This window comes from Mustela erminea, chromosome 20 (genome assembly GCF_009829155.1).
Source record: "Mustela erminea isolate mMusErm1 chromosome 20, mMusErm1.Pri, whole genome shotgun sequence".
Taxonomy (NCBI): domain Eukaryota; kingdom Metazoa; phylum Chordata; class Mammalia; order Carnivora; family Mustelidae; genus Mustela; species Mustela erminea.
In genome coordinates this window covers 5,735,105-5,756,501 of record NC_045633.1, presented here as the reverse complement: position 1 = coordinate 5,756,501, position 21,397 = coordinate 5,735,105, and the positions used below count along the sequence as shown (strand labels likewise).

Below are 21,397 nucleotides of genomic sequence, written 5' to 3'. Positions count from 1 at the left end.
CTCCCCCTGTTTGTGCTCTCTCAAATAAAATAAAATAAAATAATATGAAGAAAATAAAATCTTTAATAGTATGGGCTCTAGAACTAGAATGCTTTGACTCACTGTCATATTAGGTGTATAAATTTGGGCACTTTACTTAACCTCCTGTTACTTGAGGACAGTAAGTGTATCTACTTTATGGTGGTTGTATTAAAAAGTTAATAAATGTACAGAACTCATAAGAGTAACTGCTACTTGGTAAACACTCTACAAATATTAGCAACTGCTATTTTTGTCACCTGTATGTGCCAAATATGGAACATCTCTAAGGCGTATCATTAAGTAAAAGCAGCAAGCCGAGAACAGCACATCCACTGTGTACTCACATTTGTATGCAAAGAGAGGCTAAGGTACACGGATCTGCAGACTGTCTCTTGTAGGACATACCCAAAACTATTCAGTAGCTGCCTCTGGGAAGTAGAACATGGAACTGGGATTCTGGATTGGGAAATTCTACTTCACTGCATGTCCCCTTTTTACTAACTAGATTGGATTTTTGCAATCATGTACTTGAGTTACTACTTAAGGCTTTTAAAGTCATGTCTAGGAGGCTTTAAACAATCCCACCTTCTCTTAATTTCCATTGTTCACAATAAAATAGGCAGTCAAAAAAATGATATGTCAATTACATCTCAATGAAGCTGGAAAGGATAAACTGAAAAGGAAAATGAACAGTCAGTTGCATGGTGGTCAGTTTCTTTTTAGAGGTATTCAAACATAGGCTGGACGGCATTCTGTCAGATGTGCTCTGGAATATCTCACTAGCTAATGAGAGGTTAGCTTAGACAGCATCAAAGCTCTGTCAGTTCCAACATTTGTCTTTATGGTGGCACAAAAGGAGAAGGGAACTGGGGAAGATGCCAGGAAATGACCCCAAACCTCCCCCCCAAAACAAAACAAAAACGCTGCAACCATCACAGACTACTGGTATCAGGGCACACAGCAGATGTGCTCCAAGGGCAAGCTAAGTCTCATCTTACCAGGGCAGAGCTGAATCGCATGGCGATGCTGCCAGACAGACATTGGTATGACTCCCGGGTCAGCCACTCCGTCCCTGTAGGGACTGGACCAACTTATCTAAGATCTTTGAGTTTTCTCTCACCTCTAAAATGGGAATAACATCCCACCTCCTCGGTTGGCATGAAGCATAAGCAGACTAGTGAATGTGAAATCTATAGCAGAGCACCGGGCACACAGGGAAGCAGCCGAGGAAGTGAGGTAGCCATCACAGAGGAGGAGAGGGATCACTTTCAAATGATTTGTTTCACATATCAGTCTTTTAATACATTAAAAAAAAAAGACAAACTGGAAAACAGTTTTACATTGACCTAGAGGAGATCATCACATATAGCCATTTTAACAAACCCCACAACCACACATTAAGTCCAGACAGCTCCTGCTAGATCCTAACCTTCAAGGCTGAACCATCTTACTCTGTTCACAGCAGAATCAAAGCATTAAGCAAAGCCAAGGTTCTCAGACCTTTCCTTCTAAATCTTCCTTTTAGACCAAGAGGTCAGAGCAGAACCAGGCAGGGTTGTGTTATTATTTAGGAGATGGCTAATAACAATACTGGTAAATTCATTTACTTCTTGGAGCTCTGTGCCCACAGAATGATTTAAGAGGCCACCGTGTATATATGTGATTGGGTCTAGGTAGAGATATTTTGGTCTGAACTGTGAGGTTTATGGCAAATAGAGTGGATGAATGGCTCTAAGCCATAGGACAACTGTCACAAATGCTACGTCTTCAAGGAAATAAGGCATATGCTGTTGCCTCCAAATATTGTGAGGCAAGTAGTGACTACCAGACTAGTCCATTCATATAGCAGACTCCTACCTGGGTCTTTGCAAAAATAAAATCTCGGTGCTGAGGGCCCCCCTTTTAGTGAAAGCCAAAGGCCCTAGAACAGAAAGCCAGAAAGTCTTTTATTAATTATTCTGGTCTAAAAAGACACTTAAGGTCATTTCAGGAAGAATAAAAATGTTAACTACCCCTCCCTTCAAGTTTTAGTAGCCAATAGGAATCTGGGCTCTGAAATGTCACAAACACTTTCCCCTCCCTGCAAGACTGTGGGCAACTGTGGCAGCTCAGGAAAAGTGAGAGCGAACCATGTGAGCAGTGTTTACTGTGGGCAGCTAATGGCCGTGAGCAGTAGAACAGCTCACAGCCACCACACTGGGACAGTGCTCTGCTCTGTGGGCCTGTTTTGGCAGAATCCCGTCATCCACAGGACCAAGGGGTGGGAGTGTTGGGAACAGATGATTCTGTGTTCCACAGATAATGGCATGAAGGAACCGTTAATAGATAAGGTTTAAGCACAGCATTTGGACACAACTCCTTTAGACATTCTGTTATTGAAGTCTTAAGAGCTTAGAACCTGGAAGGATTGAGAAATTCTAAAGAATTAAAAAAACCAGACAAACAGAAAAAGAAGGTGAAAGGTATCAAAGACACAAGAGCTCTTTGTAGATGCTGGCTGGCTCACTTTGTCCCCAAGTTCATCTTAGAGCTCACATGAATTTGAGACATGAGGCAGAGACATTAGACCTGTGTCAAGGGCAAAAACTTCTGGTAGTAGCTCTTCGTGACGTCAATCATCAGCTCCTGGGTACATTCTGGGAGCTCCCCTGAAAACAGTCCTGGGAAAAGAAAGACCTGGTCAACCAACTGGAGCCGAGGGAGGCCAGCAGCTCTGATTTCTGTTTAAACCCCTATAGGGCCCTTTTCTTTACTCATGAGTGTCTAAATTCTAGGTCTTCCAGCTTCAATGCTAGCAGAATATTTCTACTGACCGTATCTTCAAGATGATATTTTTTTGTGGGGGGGAGACAAATAATGCAAATTCCCCGAATGGATAAATACCTTCCAGGTAAAAGAGGTTCATACATTATTGCATGAGCTGAAGAGTTAAGGCATCTCCGACTACATGGGAGGTTGTTCCAGACAAGGATTTGTCCATCCCCTGGATTCTGATGTGACAAGCCCAGGTGAGCACTCTCTGAGGTAAGAAACTGCTCTGTTGTTCATACAACGAACCTGAATCCAATCCCCAAACCTGCTACATACAGAAAAATTGTGGAGGGGGGTAGAACAGAAATATCCTACCAAAAGACAAAAAACTGTATTTAAGGATTTCAGGGAGAGGCACTCTCTCTCACCCACTATGGATAAAAGCATACGTTTGTACCACTATTTGGAAGAACAACTCTGGAAAATCTAGCAAAACTTTTAAAGGTTCATACCCTGTGATCTGATAACCCAACTTCTAAGAATTTGCCTTACAAATAACCTTGCCCAAGTGAACAATATATGTATAAGAATATTAATGCAGCAAAGTTTCTAATAGTGAAAAGCCAGGTACAATGTGTAATGGTCCATTATTCCAGGAAACCAGTCAGTTACATACGGTATATTTATGTAGTGAAAACCATACAACCATGAAAAGGAATGAGGGGAATCTCTACATACTGACAAGAAAAGATCCCCAAGATACACTGTTAAAGCAAATTTCCAAACAGAATAGAAAGTGTGAATCTGTTTATACAGGTGTGAACAGTATAACCCATTATATACAAAAGTACACACATATACACAGATACGTACACACCTGTGCGTTAATACACATACAAAACAAACACATACACTTGCATATATATATATATATATATATATGCATATATATATATATGTATATATGGAGAAAATAGCAGGCAGGACAGAAAAAAGGTCTAAAGAATACAGAATCCTCCAAGGTACCTTTTATAAATGTGCAGTCTGTGTTAGATTTGCAAACATGTTTGGTATGCACCGTATTTAATCTTTTTAAAAAGCTAGCAGCCAACATTTAAAAATTCAGAGATATCATGTAGATATGCAGACTTTTAGCTCCTCATGAACTATCAGAAATTCTTAAAATGTTAGCTCTGTACTCTTGGCTAGCCATCATAGGCTGTCATTTCCATCACGTCTGTCTGACTCCTACAGGCAGTTTTGGCTTTTTGGTTCCTGACCCAGATTCTTTCCGGATGGTTTGTCTTTCATTTTATTCCACTACTCAGTGGAGCCCTCAAAAATGTGCCAGTTGTCCTACAATTTTAGGTCTCTTTATTAAAGAGAGAGATTGCCAACAGCAGTATCTAGATGGTTAACTTTTGTTTGTCAAACTACTAAAAATGAACATGGGAAGTACCTTGCCACAGCACAGAAAGTACTGGACTCTAAATAAGGGGTCTTAAGAACTAATCAAGGCTTTCCCACAAACAATCTCTGACCCTGTGGACAACTCAATCTCTCTAGGCCTCAGTTTCCCCATCTACACAATCATCTCTAGGGTCTCATGCAGCCTGAATCCTCCATCAGAACCTCCAAACAGTGCTTACTTGGATTTCAAATACCAAGTGGTGTGTCTCCCTGTCTTGGCCATCAATGCCCAAAGACCACTGCTGGTTCTAAGGACCATGAATAAGTTAAAAGAGATTAAGATATTACTCTGCTAATAGACTTCTCACCTCAGAAGGTGAGACTGTCTGACAATCAACCGAAAACAACCAATGGGGCTTTCTGATCTGTGCATGCTAAGAACGATGATACTTTCTCACAGTGGGAACCCAATCTAGGGAGAATCACTCAGCAAGGCTCTCCTTCCTCCTCTGCAAATGCAGAGGTACATGGAACAGCAGAACGGCCCATTTCCTCCCCAAGGAATCTGAATGGATGATTTTGCACATCTTTGAAACCCACAGTCAATGATCTGAGTGATGAGTTTTTTAATTGGAAAAGCAACTAAACCACCAAGGGGTACATCTCATATATTGTCAAATCTCTCACTACATACCATCTCCCATCTGTGGATCCCTGGTGTGCCTCTGTCCACACTGCATGAGTTCAATCATGCAAAACCATACACAGAAGAGACGAGACTGCCTGGGGGTAGGGGTGGGGGACATGAGGTTTTCTTCTTCTTTCTTCTTTCTTTTCTTTTCTTCTTCTTTCCGCTTTACTGTTTTCCAAGTTTTCTAGGAGGAGGGTATATCACTTTTGTTTGCTCACATGCTTGGCCATTGGGAACTCTGAGCTCACAAGGGCTTTACCTGAGGGCATTCTGTCATCCAAATTAGAAAGGGGATGTATTTGCTTCTCTTGGGTGTCCCAGAGGTATCGTTGGTCTTAGACCATGTTCTATATTAACTCTTCAGTTTGGGCATTCCTGGGTAGTGTGGGAAGTATAAGTTCAAGACCTCAAACAACATGAAGCCATTGTTAGAATTCTCTGGAAGATTTTTTCTTTTTCCAGCCAGAGCCCAGACCAAGAAAGGCTTGCTTCTTTGTACTTTTCCTGTGCTGGTGGCAGGTTGACTCTAGATCAACTTTTATTGAGAGATCACCCTTCAAAAGGATCTCTCTGCCTTTCAAGGCTTTTTCTCTCATCCCGACAGGAGTATCAAACCCTAAACCACTCTATTTATTAAAAAGATGCATAAGCCTAACCAGGCTTATACTGTGGGTTTAGTCTCCTCTTTGCTTCTGACCCTTGAAATTTCCTTGTGAACCCAACTGCACATTTAAAAAGATACTGGTTATATTTTTAGATAGCATTTCTAGGTAATCTCTAGCAGGAGAATTTTTAAATTAGCCAAATCAATACATTGTCAGAGATAAAAACTGCATGCATTACTTTTGTGATGGAAAATGAGTCTGCTTTCATAATCAGCACCCAAGCTTACCTGGGCAGCCGGAGAAGACGGTGAATGGTGGCACCACAGTTTCTGGGGGTAATACAGTGTTGTCAAGAATTTTGCAGCAGTCTTTCAACACACATCGGCGCCCCTGAAATTAAAATCTTGTCACTAGGAAATAGAGCAGGAAATGCTCAAGTAGAAGTTGCTTGGTCTGCTGCATGGAATGCTATTTTATATTTTCTCCATTCATGATATCATACAATATATAGGGCCAAGAGGTTTGGCCACAATTCCCTACTTCAGGTAGCACATGACAAGCAGGAGGAGGTAGGGGTATGAGTGTGTGCGTGTGCACGCGTGTGTACATGAACTTGGAAAAGGGACAGTTCAGGTTATCTTAGATATTACAGACTGAAATTCAGTTTCCCAAGAGTTGTACCATTTTCTGTCTTTTTTCTTAAATTTAGTGGACATCTACTTTTTTGTTTGTCCAACATTTGATCACCTTTCTTCTGGTAACAGAACCCGTATTGTCCTTGGTTAACACCCCTCTGCCCCTGACAGTCCCCTATCCTAACCCCAAACCCCAAGCCTGGCTTTAAGGACTGTTTTATGGTATGAGCCAAATCAGTCTGATGAATCACAATATTAAGGCTTCTGCTGGCGCTACTGGGAAAAGAAGCTCTTTCCATCGGGGTTTCTAGAGGACAGGACAGACATTTGGACCAGCTGTCTTGTTTCCACGAGGGAAGAAACTGCCCGAGAGCTTCCCAGAGGAAAGTGGGAAAGAGAAGGAGACTCATTCTCATGATATCAATTGAACCCCTAAAGCCACGTGTGTACACAATTAGGATCTACTTTTTACTCTTGGTTCATATTAGCCATAGTTTGTTTTGAAGGTTTAGGTCAAGCCTTATGCTTGACTTTATCACTGCAGAATTGAAAAGTGGCAACTTTTCAATTCTGCATCACCCACGGCATTTTGAGGGCAAGAAATAAGGTCTGGAAGATACATCTGTTTCCTGGTTTAAGGGAAAGGGGAGGTTTCTTCTATAAATAGATTAAAGTGATTCAGACTACCTGCCAAGTATGTGATTCAGACTACCTGCCGAGTCTGTGAAAGTTTCAGTCTTCACTGACTACGTTGACATCACCAGGGCCTGTGCATTTACTTGGTTCTGGTCAGAGGATCTGATAAAACATACCTGGCTGACAATGTGGAATCCCCAACAATATCAGGAGAATGCTAACCTGTCTAGATCTCAGATTTTATCAAAGAATATGACAGATACTTTGATTTGGTTGTATTAAAATTTTCCTAATCATTAATAAATACCCAAATGTATGTATTTCCAGGAATGTCTAAGTAGATTGTTAAATGAATGTTTTAGAAAGCTTATACCTTGAAGGTCTAAAATTTTTAAGTGACTAAGCTGTCTCTGGCAAGGTGGATAATAGCCTTGGCGATACTTGGCACTATCCGTAGCTCAGAAACAAGTTAGAACTGCAGCTCTCCACTCATTCTTGGAAAGTTCCCTCCCATGAGTTACCTGCTAGTGGCAATTCCCAAAATACAGCAGGTGGCCAGCTCCCCTGGTGACTCCCAAATTAACTCAAAGATGTCCTATGACACCTAGGCTCCTAATAATTCCAACTAAGCACATGGGGCACTGGGTAGAAAGAAGCTGAATGTGCTGCGTGAGGCATGACCCATTCACACAGAGGGCTCTGTAGACAAAGGGCCCTGGAAAAGAAGAGCAGTGTGAATAAAACTTCCTCCGTGTACCATCAGCCACCACCCGGCCTGGAGGCATCTGCTGCGTCCACTATTTAGCCACTCTGCCAACTCAGGCAAATGATGTTCAATCAGCTTCCAGAGCATTCTGGGAAAACTGATCAATTAAACAGCAGCAGCAGTCAGAACGTGGGTACTTCTTAGGAATGAGTGTATTGGCAATAGATGAGGAAGCAAAAAGCTGAAACTGCTTCTTTATTCTTTCCTGGAGGACTTTCCCAGGAGGAGTAAAAAACTCCATGTTGCCAGCATTACGGCTACCTGTATCTCCTGATAGAAGTTACCCTACACTGGGGCGCCTGGGTGGCTCAGTGGATTAAGCCGCTGCCTTCGGCTCAGGTCATGATCTCAGTGTCCTGGGATCGAGCCCCGCATCGGGCTCTTTGCTCAGCGGGAGCCTACTTCTCTCTCTCTCTCTGCCTGACTCTCTGCCTACTTGTGATCTCTCTCTCTGTCAAATAAATAAAATCTTTAAAAAAAAAAAAAAAAAAAAAAAGAAGTTACCCTACATCCTTGAGCCTTGGGCTCCTCCTCTGGGAAACAGAACATAAAATCAAACCTGCAGGGATGCTGTGAGGATTAGAGACAATGAACGTAAAACTCACAGCACAGTCACAGTCCCATGAAGATTGTCTATAAGGCTTTTTCTGCAGGCACCTGGGCAACTCTGATGGACACCTATAACTTCACACATCTGAACAGCAGTTGGATCACCAAATGGGTACAGTTACAAGGGCCTGTGGGTCATGGGGACAGCTGGATTCTAAAAGAATCCCTGCTAGCTCTGAGATTCTAGAGCTCTAAAAGGATCTTTCTCCTGAGGTTACTTGAGAATTTGTAAAAGGCTCAGCAAATAGGTACTGCCAATACCCAACAGTGACAATGTCTGAAATGATGTATCAGAAAGTGGCACAAAAAAGCAGAGCACGGGACAAGAAGACTAGAACTCCCTAAGCACTGGGAAGAGCATTTGGATTTTAACATTTCAGACATTTAGCTCTGGGGATAAAGGACAGGGCTAATACAGTAGGCTACTATAAACATGTCATCACTCTGCGGAAGAGAATGTCAGAAAAATCCAGCTGTGGCTTGGAAAGCCAGCTTTTGTCACACAGAATGAGCAGACAGAATGGGTTTCACGATTTTCCCTCTTTCTTCAACATCATGCCAAACAAAAGACCCTCTGTTTCTAACACATACGAAGGGACTCCTCTGGAGGAGAATACTTGGTAAAACACCACTTCCCTTAATTCTAAGTAACAGGTCAGATTGGGATGTTTTCCACAGCAACGTGGCCCTCCACTGCACGGTCCATCTTTGCTGTGCTCTTGTGGCTTGTAGAATGTGACTGCACGGTTTCTGCAAGTATTTTATACTTGGATATTATCCAGAACATGGAACTGCCTCTGTACTATTGGGAATAACCATTTAAGTCCTTGGCTTTTCCTAGAAGCTAGGATTTGGGTATAAATTCAAAATATAGGAAACATTTTCCCTAAACCTTAAGGCAGTTCAGCTCTGGTCATTCTCACCCAGGATGTTCTCATAAATCCCAACTGAAATCAAGCTCTTCGTCAATGAAATACTAAGAAATCCCATTTCATAAAGCCTTGGGCAGATGAAATGAGGAGATGCCAAGGCTCCTGAACACTGAATGTCCAAATGTCCACTGACCAAGGGCCCACTTGTACCCTGCACACCCATCACCCTGAACTACTTGCAGTTCCCTTAATGTCATGCCCCTTGTCCCTCCACTAGACTGTACGATCCTGGAGGTAAAGCAACAGGTAGGCCATAGGGCAGGTATGGCTATTCATACTGCCTGGGTTCAAATCCCAGCTTTCCACTTCATAGCCCTGTCAAATCCCTAATTTTTAAGGTCTTCAGGCGTATCGCCCAGGGATAGTATCAGTTAGCTACCACCCTTAGATGGTTATAAGGGTCAAATGAAATAATCAAAGGGAAGAGTTTAACATCATATAGAAGAAGTTAGATAAGATTTAGCCATGGTTATTAATGCCTAGAAACCTTCAAATCCATTAATAATTCCAGTAGACCAGAAACTACTTCTACCCTGCTTGGCCACAGAAGCAGAGGCCCACTGATGTGAGGGACGGAGCTGGAGGAGCAGGGAGGCTGTTTAGCCAGCCAAGACACCATACTCACAATCACACAGTTCTTGCCAACGTGAACGTAAGAGCCAATCTGAGCTGCGTTGACCACACAGTCTTCCTCAATAAAGACATGGTCCCCGATATGTAAAGGAAAGAATGCAACGCTAGAGAAGGAAAAGAAGATGAACAACAACAAAAAAAGGTCAAGGTGATTTGCTTTCCGTCAAGGTTTATAGAATTGCTGATCATACTCTCAACTTCATCATCTTGTCTTAATAAGAATGCTCCTAGCAAGGAAGGAATCCTCAGGCTAAGAGAATTCTATAATGTTGGAGATAAATGTGATTACTAGCTCAAAATCAGAAATATTGGACCAGGCAGTGTACTAGGAAACAGGAAGACCGAAGTGGCGAAACCTTCCAAGCTAAAAGAGCTGGCACCAAATGAATGAATGTTTTGCTCATTCCTGCCTCCTTGGAAAAGCTCATAGGTCAAATACTCGGTAATCTGTCCAAGATGTTGTAGGGGACTGACATCAGTTCCTGGGATATATTTTCTACTATTCAACATTCCAAAAATTTGTATATTCACTGATTTTACTGAGTGCATTTGCCAGGCTCTATGCTAAAAATTGGAAATAGAACGGCAAGCAAAAACAACACTATCCAGCCCATAAGGAGACAGCAATCAAGAAAAGAAAGATTAAACAAATGATTATATAAGTAGTTAGTTACAACTATGATAAGTACTACAGAGTAAAAAGTACCAAGTTATAAGCAGAGACTTTACCTAGATTAGAAGTTTGATAAAAGTTTAATTTTTTTTAAGATTTTATTTATTTATTTGACAGACAGAGATCACAAGTAGGCAGAGAGGCAGACAGAAAGCAAGAGGAAGGGAAGCAGGCTCCCTGCTGAGCAGAGAGCCCGATGCAGGGCTCGATCCCAGGACCCCAGGATCATGACCTGAGTCAAAGGCAGAGGCTTTAACCCACTAAGCCACCCAAGCACCCCCAAAGTTTAATTTTAAGTGACATTTAAGGGGCATCTGGGTGACTCAGTCGGTTAAGCACCTGACTTTGGCCCAGGTTATGATCTCAGACTCCTAGGATCGAGCCTCATGTTGGGCTCTGCACTCAGTGGGGAGTCTGACTCCTGTCTCCCTCTCCCTCTGCCCATCCCCATGCTCATCTGCCCTCTCTCTCTCTCTCATATGAATAAATCTTTAAAAGAAAAAGTGGGACGCCTGGGTGGCTCAGTTGGTTGGACAACTGCCTTCGGCTCAGGTCATGATCCCACAGTCCTGGGATCGAGTCCCACATCGGGCTCCCAGCTCCACGGGGAGTCTGCTTCTCTCTCTGACCTTCTCCTTGCTCATGTTCTCTCTCACTGTCTCTCTCTCAAATAAATAAATAAATAAAATCTTTAAAAATAATAATAATAATAAAAGAAAAAGTAACATTTAAGCCAAGACATGAAGGATGAGTAGGAGTCAGTAGGCTTTCTCCAGACTTCTGACATCACTGCCATTCTCCATGATTCCTCAAATGTCATTGACAGTGGTTCTATGATCAGATTTGCAAGTAACTTCAGTACTTTGGGACAGAAAATATTTGGACAAGAACTAAAATAAAGTAGCTGGATGCTCACTGGCTCTATCTAGTCCTGTGCTCTGTTTTGTCGGGAATATTTTGTCAGAGAGGATACCTGTCCTCCCTGGACCTATAGCTTATTTAAATTTTCCTTAATCCATTTGTATTTTTTGATCTGGGACCTTTGTGTGACAATGAATTCCTCAATCTAATCAGTCTATAGCAGCACTGTCAGCACCTAAATTTTAAATTAAAAAATTCCAAACTTGATATTATTATCTGATTCTACAATCTATTATCTGGTTCTTGTATAGAGCTATGTGAGGTGGGGGACAGGGGAATCCATACTCACTTGCTGTTTCTGTGTTACTATTTACACTTTTGTATTCCTGTATTTCCCATGACTATTCCTAATTACACAACCTACCATTCACCAATAAAACCCCTATTTATTCTCGGTGCTATCCTGAGACCATAGCCAGCACAGTAATGCTGCTATCAGAAGGGGGAGCCAACGACTCGGGCAGAGAACCTGTCACAGTGTGGAACCACAAAAGCCCAGTGCAAGGATTTCTCATTTCCCCCAACAGCCTTCTGAGCTAATGAGCAAATGTTTTCACGTGAATGATTTGCCCTGACTCCCTGCTCCCATTCCTGTATGTAATGGAAAGCCTGAGAATTGACATTCTGAGACATGCAGGACGATTCCTATGTGCTTCACTCCTTGGTAGTACAGTCTGAGTTGGTCGCTCTCTTTACTGTTTCTTTCCAACCATGTTCAGCCTTGTGACAGGACTGTGTCACATTATACAGTGGCTATCACATTATAGAATCACATTCTATAGTAGTCATCTCTGTATGTAAGTGTTTCTACTACTAGGTTTTTGAGAACTTTGAGGCAGGAATGCCATTTCATCCATCTTTATGTACCCACCTTATACTCTAGTGACTGACGTAAGAAAGCACTCAATCAGTACTGACTGAGTTACTCAATGAAATGCAGATGGTGCCATAGGTAGGAGCCAGGAGGGAAAAGAGGGAGAGGAGGAAACAACATCAACAAAAAAATACCAGCACATCAGGCATAGTCGACAGTTTTCCTGCCCTGACCATGACCTTCCCTGGATAATCCTAATTACCATTGAGAGAACAGTGGGCCTGACTTGCCTCTGCCCTCCAGGTCAAAACTGTTCAGACCAGGGGTGGGCACTTAATTCCAGCTAAGCCAATCAGATTCCCTCTGCCAAGATTCTGGAAATAAGACCTAAAATCTTTGGCTGGTATCTGTTGAAGCCTAAATGGAGAACTGATACAAATAATGGGCTGAGGCAGAATGGTTGGCTCCATGAGAAAAGGGGGAAGATGAAGTCAGCATGAAAGAGAGGAGAGGGGAGCAGAAATGCAGAGACAGAGACCAACAAGAAACAACATAACCTTGGTGATAGAGCGACAGACAGAACAGTTGTCTTGATTCTGGCTAGCTGTTCAAGTGTAAGTTCTAGTCCCTATGAGGCCTGGCCCCTTTTCCTACCCTTATATTCCATAAATATGCCTGCATCTCTTCATCAGAACCCCCTCTGCCTTTGCCAATTCAAGTGGATTCTGTTTCTGGCAACCAACCAACAACCAGACTAAGACAACCACCACCAGAGCCGTGTTCATTACAGTGAATTCCTCCTCAGTGACCCAAACAATAGCACAGACCCACTCCTTACACAACTCAACACTTGGAATGCACCACCCGTAGCAGCATCTTGCACACAACCGAAATTAGGTAAGTAAATTACATACCCTTTGCTGAATTTCTTGAATGGTGGCCTTATGACACTCCGACTTTTCACAACACAATGACGTCCAACTCTTACATTTGCCAGATCCCCTCGGATAATACAGTCATTCATCACAATGGTCTACAAAATAAAGCACATTTTAAAAAGCTACCAACATAGCCTGAAATACAACAAAAAAGAGTAGGTAAGAAGACACTGAAGTTATGCTATGATCTACTGAGTCACATGTTCTCTCAAAAGGGATAACTTTAAGATAATGAAACCCACCCTCATAACACTGACTCAGTTGAAGATGTTCCCAGCATATCATCAGCTTTGCCCTTAATATCCCATAAACAGGACTTGTTGAATAAACAGATCTTTACTAAGAATGCCTTAGTTGGCCTAGTTTACTCACCTGCTCAGATTCACTTGGTTCTACCTGCCCTTAAGCCTTGGCGGCTTGCTAAATGAGAATCCAGGCTGCACCTATCTTTGTCCAATCTCCCAACACTACTATCTCCAACTTCATGCTCCTGGAGATAGACCTATTGAGCTCCTGGTTCTTCTCCCAAATTCTGGACTCAGATGAAGTGCTACATTGCGGGGTATGATATCCAGCTGCCCCAAAGATTGCCTAGATAGGCTGCAGGGTGAATAACTTAACTCAGAAGTTTGGGGGAATTAATACCCCATACTTGGTAAATAGGCATTCTGGAAATGTCTTGAATAAATGGGGTAAAAAAAAAAAGTGCACATGGCTGAGAAAAGTAAGCTGGGACTAGGCCTTATGAGGCATTATGTATGCTTAGGTTTTTTCCCTAGAGGATATAAGGAATCAAAGTTTTTAAGCAGAGGATTAACAGACTGAATTTTTTTTTTTAAGATTTATTTATTTATTTGACAGACAGAGATCACAAGTAAGCAGAGAGGCAGACAGAGAGAGAGGAGGAAGCAGGCTCCCTGCTGAGCAGAGAGCTCGATGTGGGGCTCGATCCCAGGACCCTGGGATCATGACCTGAGCCGAAAGCAGAGGCTTTAACCCACTGAGCCACCCAGGCGCCCCAACAGACTGAATTTTTATTTTAGAAATATTAATCTGAAAACTGTCTACAGTGAATGGAGGGGGCAGGTAAGACTAGAGGAAAAGTGACACTCTAGATGACTACAGTGGATCAAGGTAAAATGAGAGAATGGGCCTTCTCTGTAATAGTTGTACATGAAGAAAAGAGAAATAGAAAGTAGAGGAATCTGCTCAAGCCTCAGATCTACTAATTAAGAGGAAAGAGAGGGGCAGAGAGAATACATTCAACAACCATGTAAGTAGAATTGGTCAAATAAAAGGTTGAAAATTGTACAGAACAATGAGCCAGTTTCTTCAATATATACGCGGCATGGGGAGAAAAACGAGCTGGGGGAAAAGAACTGTTATAGATTTGAAGGGTCCTAAGAGATACATCAACCAGATGCAATGTGCACTTGACCTTGTTTGGATCCTGATTTGAATAAACCAACTGTAAAAAGACATTGTAAGATACTAGAAAGATTAGACAGGAACTAAGGATTATATGATACTAGGGAACTACCGGTTTCTTAAAAAATCTATCATGATAAGGGTGCTCTACTCATTTTTTAAAATCTTTTTTTAAAGATTTTATTTATTTGACAGAAAGAGACACAGTGAGAGAGGGAACACAAGCAGGGGGAGTGGGAAAGAGAGAAGAAGGCTTTCCGCCAAGCAGGGAGCCCAACGTGGGGCTCAATCCCAGGACTCTGAGATCATGACCTGAGCCGAAGGCAGCCGTTTAACAGCTGAGTCACCCTGGCGCCCCTAAAATCTTTAGATCTCAGTGATATATACTAAGTATTAATGTGTGAAATAATACAGTGTTTGAAATTTGCTTTAAAATATTTCAACTCCCTGCCCTCTCCCTGGTCAAAATAGGTATGGGTTTGTGGGGCAGGTACAGAGATGAAACAAAGATGTCAGAATATTACTAACTGCAGAAGCTGGTGAATGAGCATATGGAGTTTCATTATACGTTCTCTCTACTTTGGTACATGTCTTAAAAGTTGCATAATAGGGCCTGGGTAGCTCAGTGGGTTAAAGCCTCTGCCTTCAGCTCAGGTCATGATCCCAGGGTCCTACGATCGAGTCCCGCATCCGGCTCTCTGCTCAGCAGGGAGCCTGCTTCCCCCCACCTCTGTCTGCCTGCCTCTCTGCCTACTTGTGATCTGTGTCAAATAAATAAATAAAATCTTTTTTAAAAAGTTGCATAATAATACCAATGTATATAAAACACGGACAAATCTCAAAAACCTTTAGTGAAAAAAGGCTGACAACAATGAGTACATGATTCCCATCATAGGCAACTCCAGAAAATGCAAACGTAATCTCTACTAGTGTTATACCAGTGGTCATCTGGGGCCAAGGATAGTAGGAAGACTGACTGCAGAAGGGTCCAAGGAAATGAGGGTGATGGAAATATTTTATATCTTAATTGTGGTAGTGGGTACATAACTGTAAACATCAGTCAAAACTCGTCAAACTGCAGGGCACTTAGGAGGCTCGGTTGGTTAAGCATCTGCCTTCAGCTTGGACCATGGTCCTGGGGTCCTGGGATCAATCCCCAAATCAAGCTCCCTGCTCAGTGGGGAGTCTGTTTCTCTCTCTCCCTCTGTCCCTATCCCCTGCTTGTGCTCTCTCTCTCTTGTTCACTTGCTGTCTCTCAAATAAATAAATCTTAAAAAAAAAAAAAACCTTGGGGCGCCTGGGTGGCTCAGTGGGTTAAAGCCTCTGCCTTTGGCTCAGGTCATGATCTCAGGGTCCGGGATCGAGCCCAGAGTCAGCTCTCTGCTCGGCGGGGAGCCTGCTTCCCCTCTCTCTCTGCCTGCCTCTTTGCCTGCTTGTAATCTCTGTCTGTCAAATAAATAAATAAAATCTTTTAAAAAAATAAAAATATTAAAAAAATAAACTCATCAACCTGCACACTTAAAATGGGTACACTTCACTGTATGTAAATTATGTCTCAATAAAGATAACTTTTAAAATGTTCCACTGTAGGGGCAACTGGGTGGTTCAGTTGGTTAAGCATCTGCCTTCGGCTCAGGTCATGATCTCGGGGTCATGGAATCAAGCCCCACATTGGGCTCCCTGCTCAGTGGGGTGTCTGTCTTCTTGTCCCTCTCCCTGCCTCATGCTCTCTCTTGCTCTCTCTCTCTCAAATAAATAAAATCTTTAAAACAAATATTCCACTATAAAATGTTAAAAATGGAAAAAAAGGGGAAGAGAATCTATATGATCTGGTCATTGTTTAGATATTGGGGAAAGAGAGAAAGAGAGTCCAGGGTGAAAGTCTAGAATAGGGTGAGCAATTCTAGGGACTGAACTGGATGACAAATTCAGTTGTGCAATGTTATTTGAGGTATCTGTGGGATAACCAACTGGCAGTTATAAAGGAAGGCCTGGGGTCCAGGACAGAAGATCAGGGTAGAGATGAAGATGGAGAACACCTCAAATACAGGTAAATTTAGATATGTCACTAGTCTGAACACCAGGCTCTGAGAAATTACTAAAAATGAAGTGCGCTCATACTTCAAAAAGTTTACAATCTCACCTGCAAATATGTTCAGTCTATAAAACCTCTACCAGTAAAAAGACCATTTCTCATCAGCTGTTGACTTAAAGCACTATAGTGCCTGTTGGTTTTTAAAAACAGTCTACTTCAAGTTTACAGAGATATCTGTTTCTAGTATGTACTCTTTCATCTGAAATCCTTCATTTACTTTAATCATTGTTTTCTGTTTATGCTTCCATCTACAATCAAAGGAAATGACTTCCTTTTCTTTGGAAGAAAGCAGAATACCAAGAAGTTCTGAGTATTTGGTAATGGTTGTTTTTATTATACTGTGTTTTAAACAAAGATAGCAATCTTAATCTGGAAATAAAGAAAATCCATAAAAGTCCCTTAGGCAGGGGCACCTCAGTGGGTTAAGCCTCTGCCTTCGGCTCAGGTCATGATCCCAGGGTCCTGGGATTGAGCCCCACATCCGGCTCTCTGCTCAGCAGGGAGCCTGCTTCCCTTCCTCTCTCTTTGCCTGCCTCTCTGCCTACTTGTGATCTCTGTCTGTCAAATAAATAAATGAAAAATCTTTGAAAAACAAAAAGTCCCTTAGGCAGCCTAAATTACACTCCCATTTGGAGAAGCAAACACAGAAAACATAAGTAATGGATATCACAGGAGGTCAGAGATTTAATGTGAGCGACTCAAATCCTGGTTTCCTGTCTCATAAAGAGTAGAGCTGAAGATGAGAAGTCAGATTCACAACAGAGGCAGCAGGATGATAAAACGAAAGTGAGTGCATATAAGGACCTCCCAGGGAAGAAAATGGTAGTAGAGCAGAGTTCACTGAACTCGACAAAGGATGAGGCAGAGGTGGCAGCTGGAGGTCTAAGAACTGCACCCAGAAACCTGTTTTGTTTGGCTCATGCAGCCTGTTTCTTCATTTAGATTTAGTACTATTATTTGAATAGCGGGACATTTTGCACTAAAAAAAATCCAGACTTCCAGTCTCTTTTGAGAAAATATAGGCCTATATTCCCACATGGCAACAATCAGTTTGAGTTTGGCTAGGACATGTATGCGTCAACTGACCAGGCCCCACCACTCCCTATTGTTGGCACCCAGTCTTCCTTACTCATTTGACCCCTGCCTATCCCTATAGGCACTGTGACACCTGATATAAGGGTTTAGGAAAATAGAAATCTCACCGTTCTATAAGGGACAAAATGAAAAACTGGGAACAAAATAACCAATAGGAGAGGGGATAAATGTAACCGTATACAGTAGTGAAAATGCACAAACCACAGTGAATCACAGAAGCAGGATTGAGAACAGTGGTCCTTATTAAGTGTGATAGGTGTTTCCTACTGTGGTTATAGTAATAAGTGAATGTAAAAAAAGTAATTAACAGAAAGCCAAGTGGGGCACCTGGGTGGCTCAGTGGGTTGAGTCTCTGCCTTCGGCTCAGGTCATGATCCCAGGGTCCTGGGATCGAGCCCCACATTGGGCTCTCTGCTCAGCAGGGAGCCTGCTTCCTCCTCTCTCTCTGCCTGCCTCTCTGCCTACTTGTGATCTCCATCTGTCAAATAAATAAAATATTTAAAAAAACAAAACAAAACAGAAAGCAAGTAAAGCTAAAGTATATATGTGTATAGTTTACATGGATGTTAACATGTATATATGTATTAGTTTACATCCTACAACATGGATGAACTTTGAAAACATTATGGTAAGTGAAATAAGCCACACAAAAAAGGACAAGTCTTATAGATCTAGATTAGGCAAGTTCACAGAGACAGGAAGTGGACCGAGGTTATTAGTGACTAGGCCCCGTGTGGGGGGCAGGAGTGGGGAAGATGGGGAGGAAAGAGGGAGTAATTCCTAAATGAGTATAGAGTTTCTGTCCATGTGGTGATAGTTTTAGATATGATAGTGGTGATGATTGCACAATGGTTGTAAATAGAATATATTTTTTTAAGTAGGCTCCACACCCAGCGTGGAGCCCAGTGCGGAACTTGAACTCATGACCCTGAGATCTAGACCTGAGCTGAGATCAAGAGTAGGATGCTCAACCAAATGAGCCACCCAGGCACCCCAATTTTAAATATAATTAACACCAATGGATTGTACACTTAAAGACAAAGTGGCAAATTTTGTCACATGTATTTTATCTCAATTTAATGAACAAATGTTTATTAGAAAATGTTTATTAGAAAATGTACTGAAATTGCCTAAGGGATTTTTTAAAAACTCCAAAATTTGCTAATGTGTCAGATTGGGATTAACGGAATTATCTAATTCCGTGCAGGAACAGTGTGTCTCTAAATACTAGGTATACTTCATTATTGAACTATACTTCTATTAAATCTCATGTTATGATGAGCTAATGGAGACAGTAATTGCGTCTCTACTGAAAAAATTTATGATTGCTTGATTATAGTGAGATTCTCTTCTCTTTTACTTCAGAGATATAATATTTCAAAGACAAATGGCAGGAAAAACAGTGGACTTCAGTGTTTGTCACGTTCAAATATATCTTGATATTTTCTCTGGTTCTGATATGTCCTAATATTATTCCCATGTTTATACTCATCTCTCGGCTACTTCAATTTATTCAGACTACAAATTCTCAGCCTATCATATTCCATTTTGCAAAGCTGTTTCATAGTTTAGTGTCTTTCCCAATTCTCTCTCCTTAAATTTTATTTGTTTGACACAGAAAGAGAAAGTGCACAAGCAGGGAGAGAGACAGAGGAGACGGAGAGAAGCAGACTCCCGGCTGAACAGGGAGTGCAACTCGGGGCTTGATCCCAGGACCCGAGATCACAGCTTGAGCTGAAGGCAGACACTCAACCGACTGAGACACCCAGGTGCCCCACCCATTCTCAAATTAATTTTAAGAGTTTCAGGGCACCTGGGTGGCTCAGTGGATTAAGCCTCTGCCTTCAGCTCAGGTCATGATCTCAGGGTCCTGGGATCGAGTCCCGAAATGGGCTCTCTGCTCAGTGGGGAGCCTGCTTCCCTCCTTCTCTCTCTGCCTGCCTCTCTGCCTACTTGTGATCTCTGTCTGTCAAATAAATAAATAAAATATTTAAAAAAAAAGAGTTTCAGTTAATGTTGAATCATTATTACTAAACAATTATATCATTATACTTTATAGTTTCTACACTTAAGTGTTTCGGTGCCTATTTATGTCTGTGTCTGGTAGTTTAGGGCACACTACAACACTTCATAATAATTTCAGTTCTGGGTGCCATGGTATATCATTCCTGGCATAAAGGGGAAAAGGTTTTCTGTTGCCTCCTTTTATTGAGTCTTTTTTGTATTCAATGCAATTTGGAGAATGAAAAGAAGAGAAATTTTAAATGTACAGCAATAAGTGGGAGATGTGGTAACATATTATCTGCCCTCCTAATGCGATAATTAGTGGAAAGAAAGCAAAGGCAGGCATCCTGGAACTGGCTTTGTCCCTTACCTTGCCATTGAGAACGATGTTCTGACTTCCGCACAATACCGACTGGCGACTAACTTTGTTTCCAGATGCCTGAAAGCAAAGAGCAGAAAATGGGGATGCGCAAACTGAGTGCATTCTGGGCTACAGGTTTCCACCCAAAAAAGCTGCTACTGGAGAGGAATGGACTTTCAGTGGGCCGAAGTCCCCTGATATCCTGAGTACGGCATATTAAAGCAGGGATGGATTAGGAAACTAGGGATTCCAAGAAGGGAATCCAGAATTTGGACGTGGTGGGTCTAGAGCCTGATAACGTCAGAGAGAGGGGATTCAGGTTTCAGTTCTATACTTGTAGCCCTAAATCCAGGATCACGACTTAACCGATATCAGAGTTGCAAGAACTCATAGCAACGCTGACTGAGCACTTACCCTCCTTCGAGCAATTTACACACATCATGTGTTGACTAGAAAGGACCTAACCGTGTTTCAGCGTACAGTAATAAATTAGGACACGTTAGTTAAAAAAAAAAACCTTCTGAGGGTTGCCTGGGTGGCTCCGTGGGTTAAGCCTCTATCTTCGTGTCAGGTCATGATCCCAGGGCCCTGGGATCGAGCCCCGCATCAGACTCTTTGCTCAGCGGGGAGTCTGCTTCCTCCTCTCTCTCTCTGCCTACTTGTGATCTCTGTCTGTCAAATAAATAAATAAAAAATATAAAAAAAAAAAAAAAAAAAAAAAACAGGGGCGCCTGGGTGGCTCAGTGGGTTGAGGCCTCTGCCTTCGGCTCCGGTCATGGTCCCGGGGTCCTGGGATCGAGCCCCCCGTCGGGCTCTCTGCTCAGCGGGGAGCCTGCTTCCCCCCTCTCTCTCTGCCTGCCTCTCTGCCTACTTGTGGTCTCTGTCAGTCAAATAAATAAAATCTTAAAAGAAAAAAAAAAAGCAAAGGGTTTTGTTAAAAAACAAAAACAATAATAAAAACCTTCTGAAAGCCCCGAAGCCTGGAGTTCTTGATATTAAGGTGGATGAGACTTGTCCTGCTTTCTGGAAGGCATTTTATCTTTAGGAAATAAGGAATAAGTAAAAAAAAAAAAAAGCCTAAACCTGCCATGCAAGGAATAAATAACAAAGCCGGGCCATTCACTAAGTGACTGTAGGTAATCTCGGACTAAACGCCGAAGGGACCCGGGGTGCCGCAGGGACAGGATGGAGACACCAGCTTCGGAGCGTACCGTCTCGATGTACTCGGACTTGTTGTAAAGCAGCTCGCCCAACTCCATGGCCACCAACTTCCCGCAGCTCCGTTCCTGTCAAAGCCTGTCAGCCGGTCAGTCTGACTGGAATTCGGGCGACTTCCGGCCGCTCCTCCACTTCCGCTCTGGGCGTCCTCGGCTCTGATC

The 21,397-nt window shown here is 42.3% G+C and overlaps 1 protein-coding gene across 1 annotated transcript; it reads right to left on the bottom strand.

Annotated features, from left to right (window-relative positions):
* Window positions 1-1,297: 1,297 nt before the first annotated feature.
* Window positions 1,298-21,376, bottom strand: DCTN5 (dynactin subunit 5). The gene is made up of 6 exons (XM_032328143.1): window positions 21,230-21,376; window positions 20,028-20,096; window positions 13,012-13,130; window positions 9,682-9,793; window positions 5,766-5,868; window positions 1,298-2,681 (listed from the first exon to the last, which is right to left on the bottom strand). The coding sequence occupies exons 1-6, from the start codon at window positions 21,275-21,277 to the stop codon at window positions 2,584-2,586; spliced, it is 549 nt and encodes a 182-aa protein (XP_032184034.1). The 5' UTR covers window positions 21,278-21,376; the 3' UTR covers window positions 1,298-2,583.
* Between the last annotated feature and the right edge of the window lie 21 nt (window positions 21,377-21,397).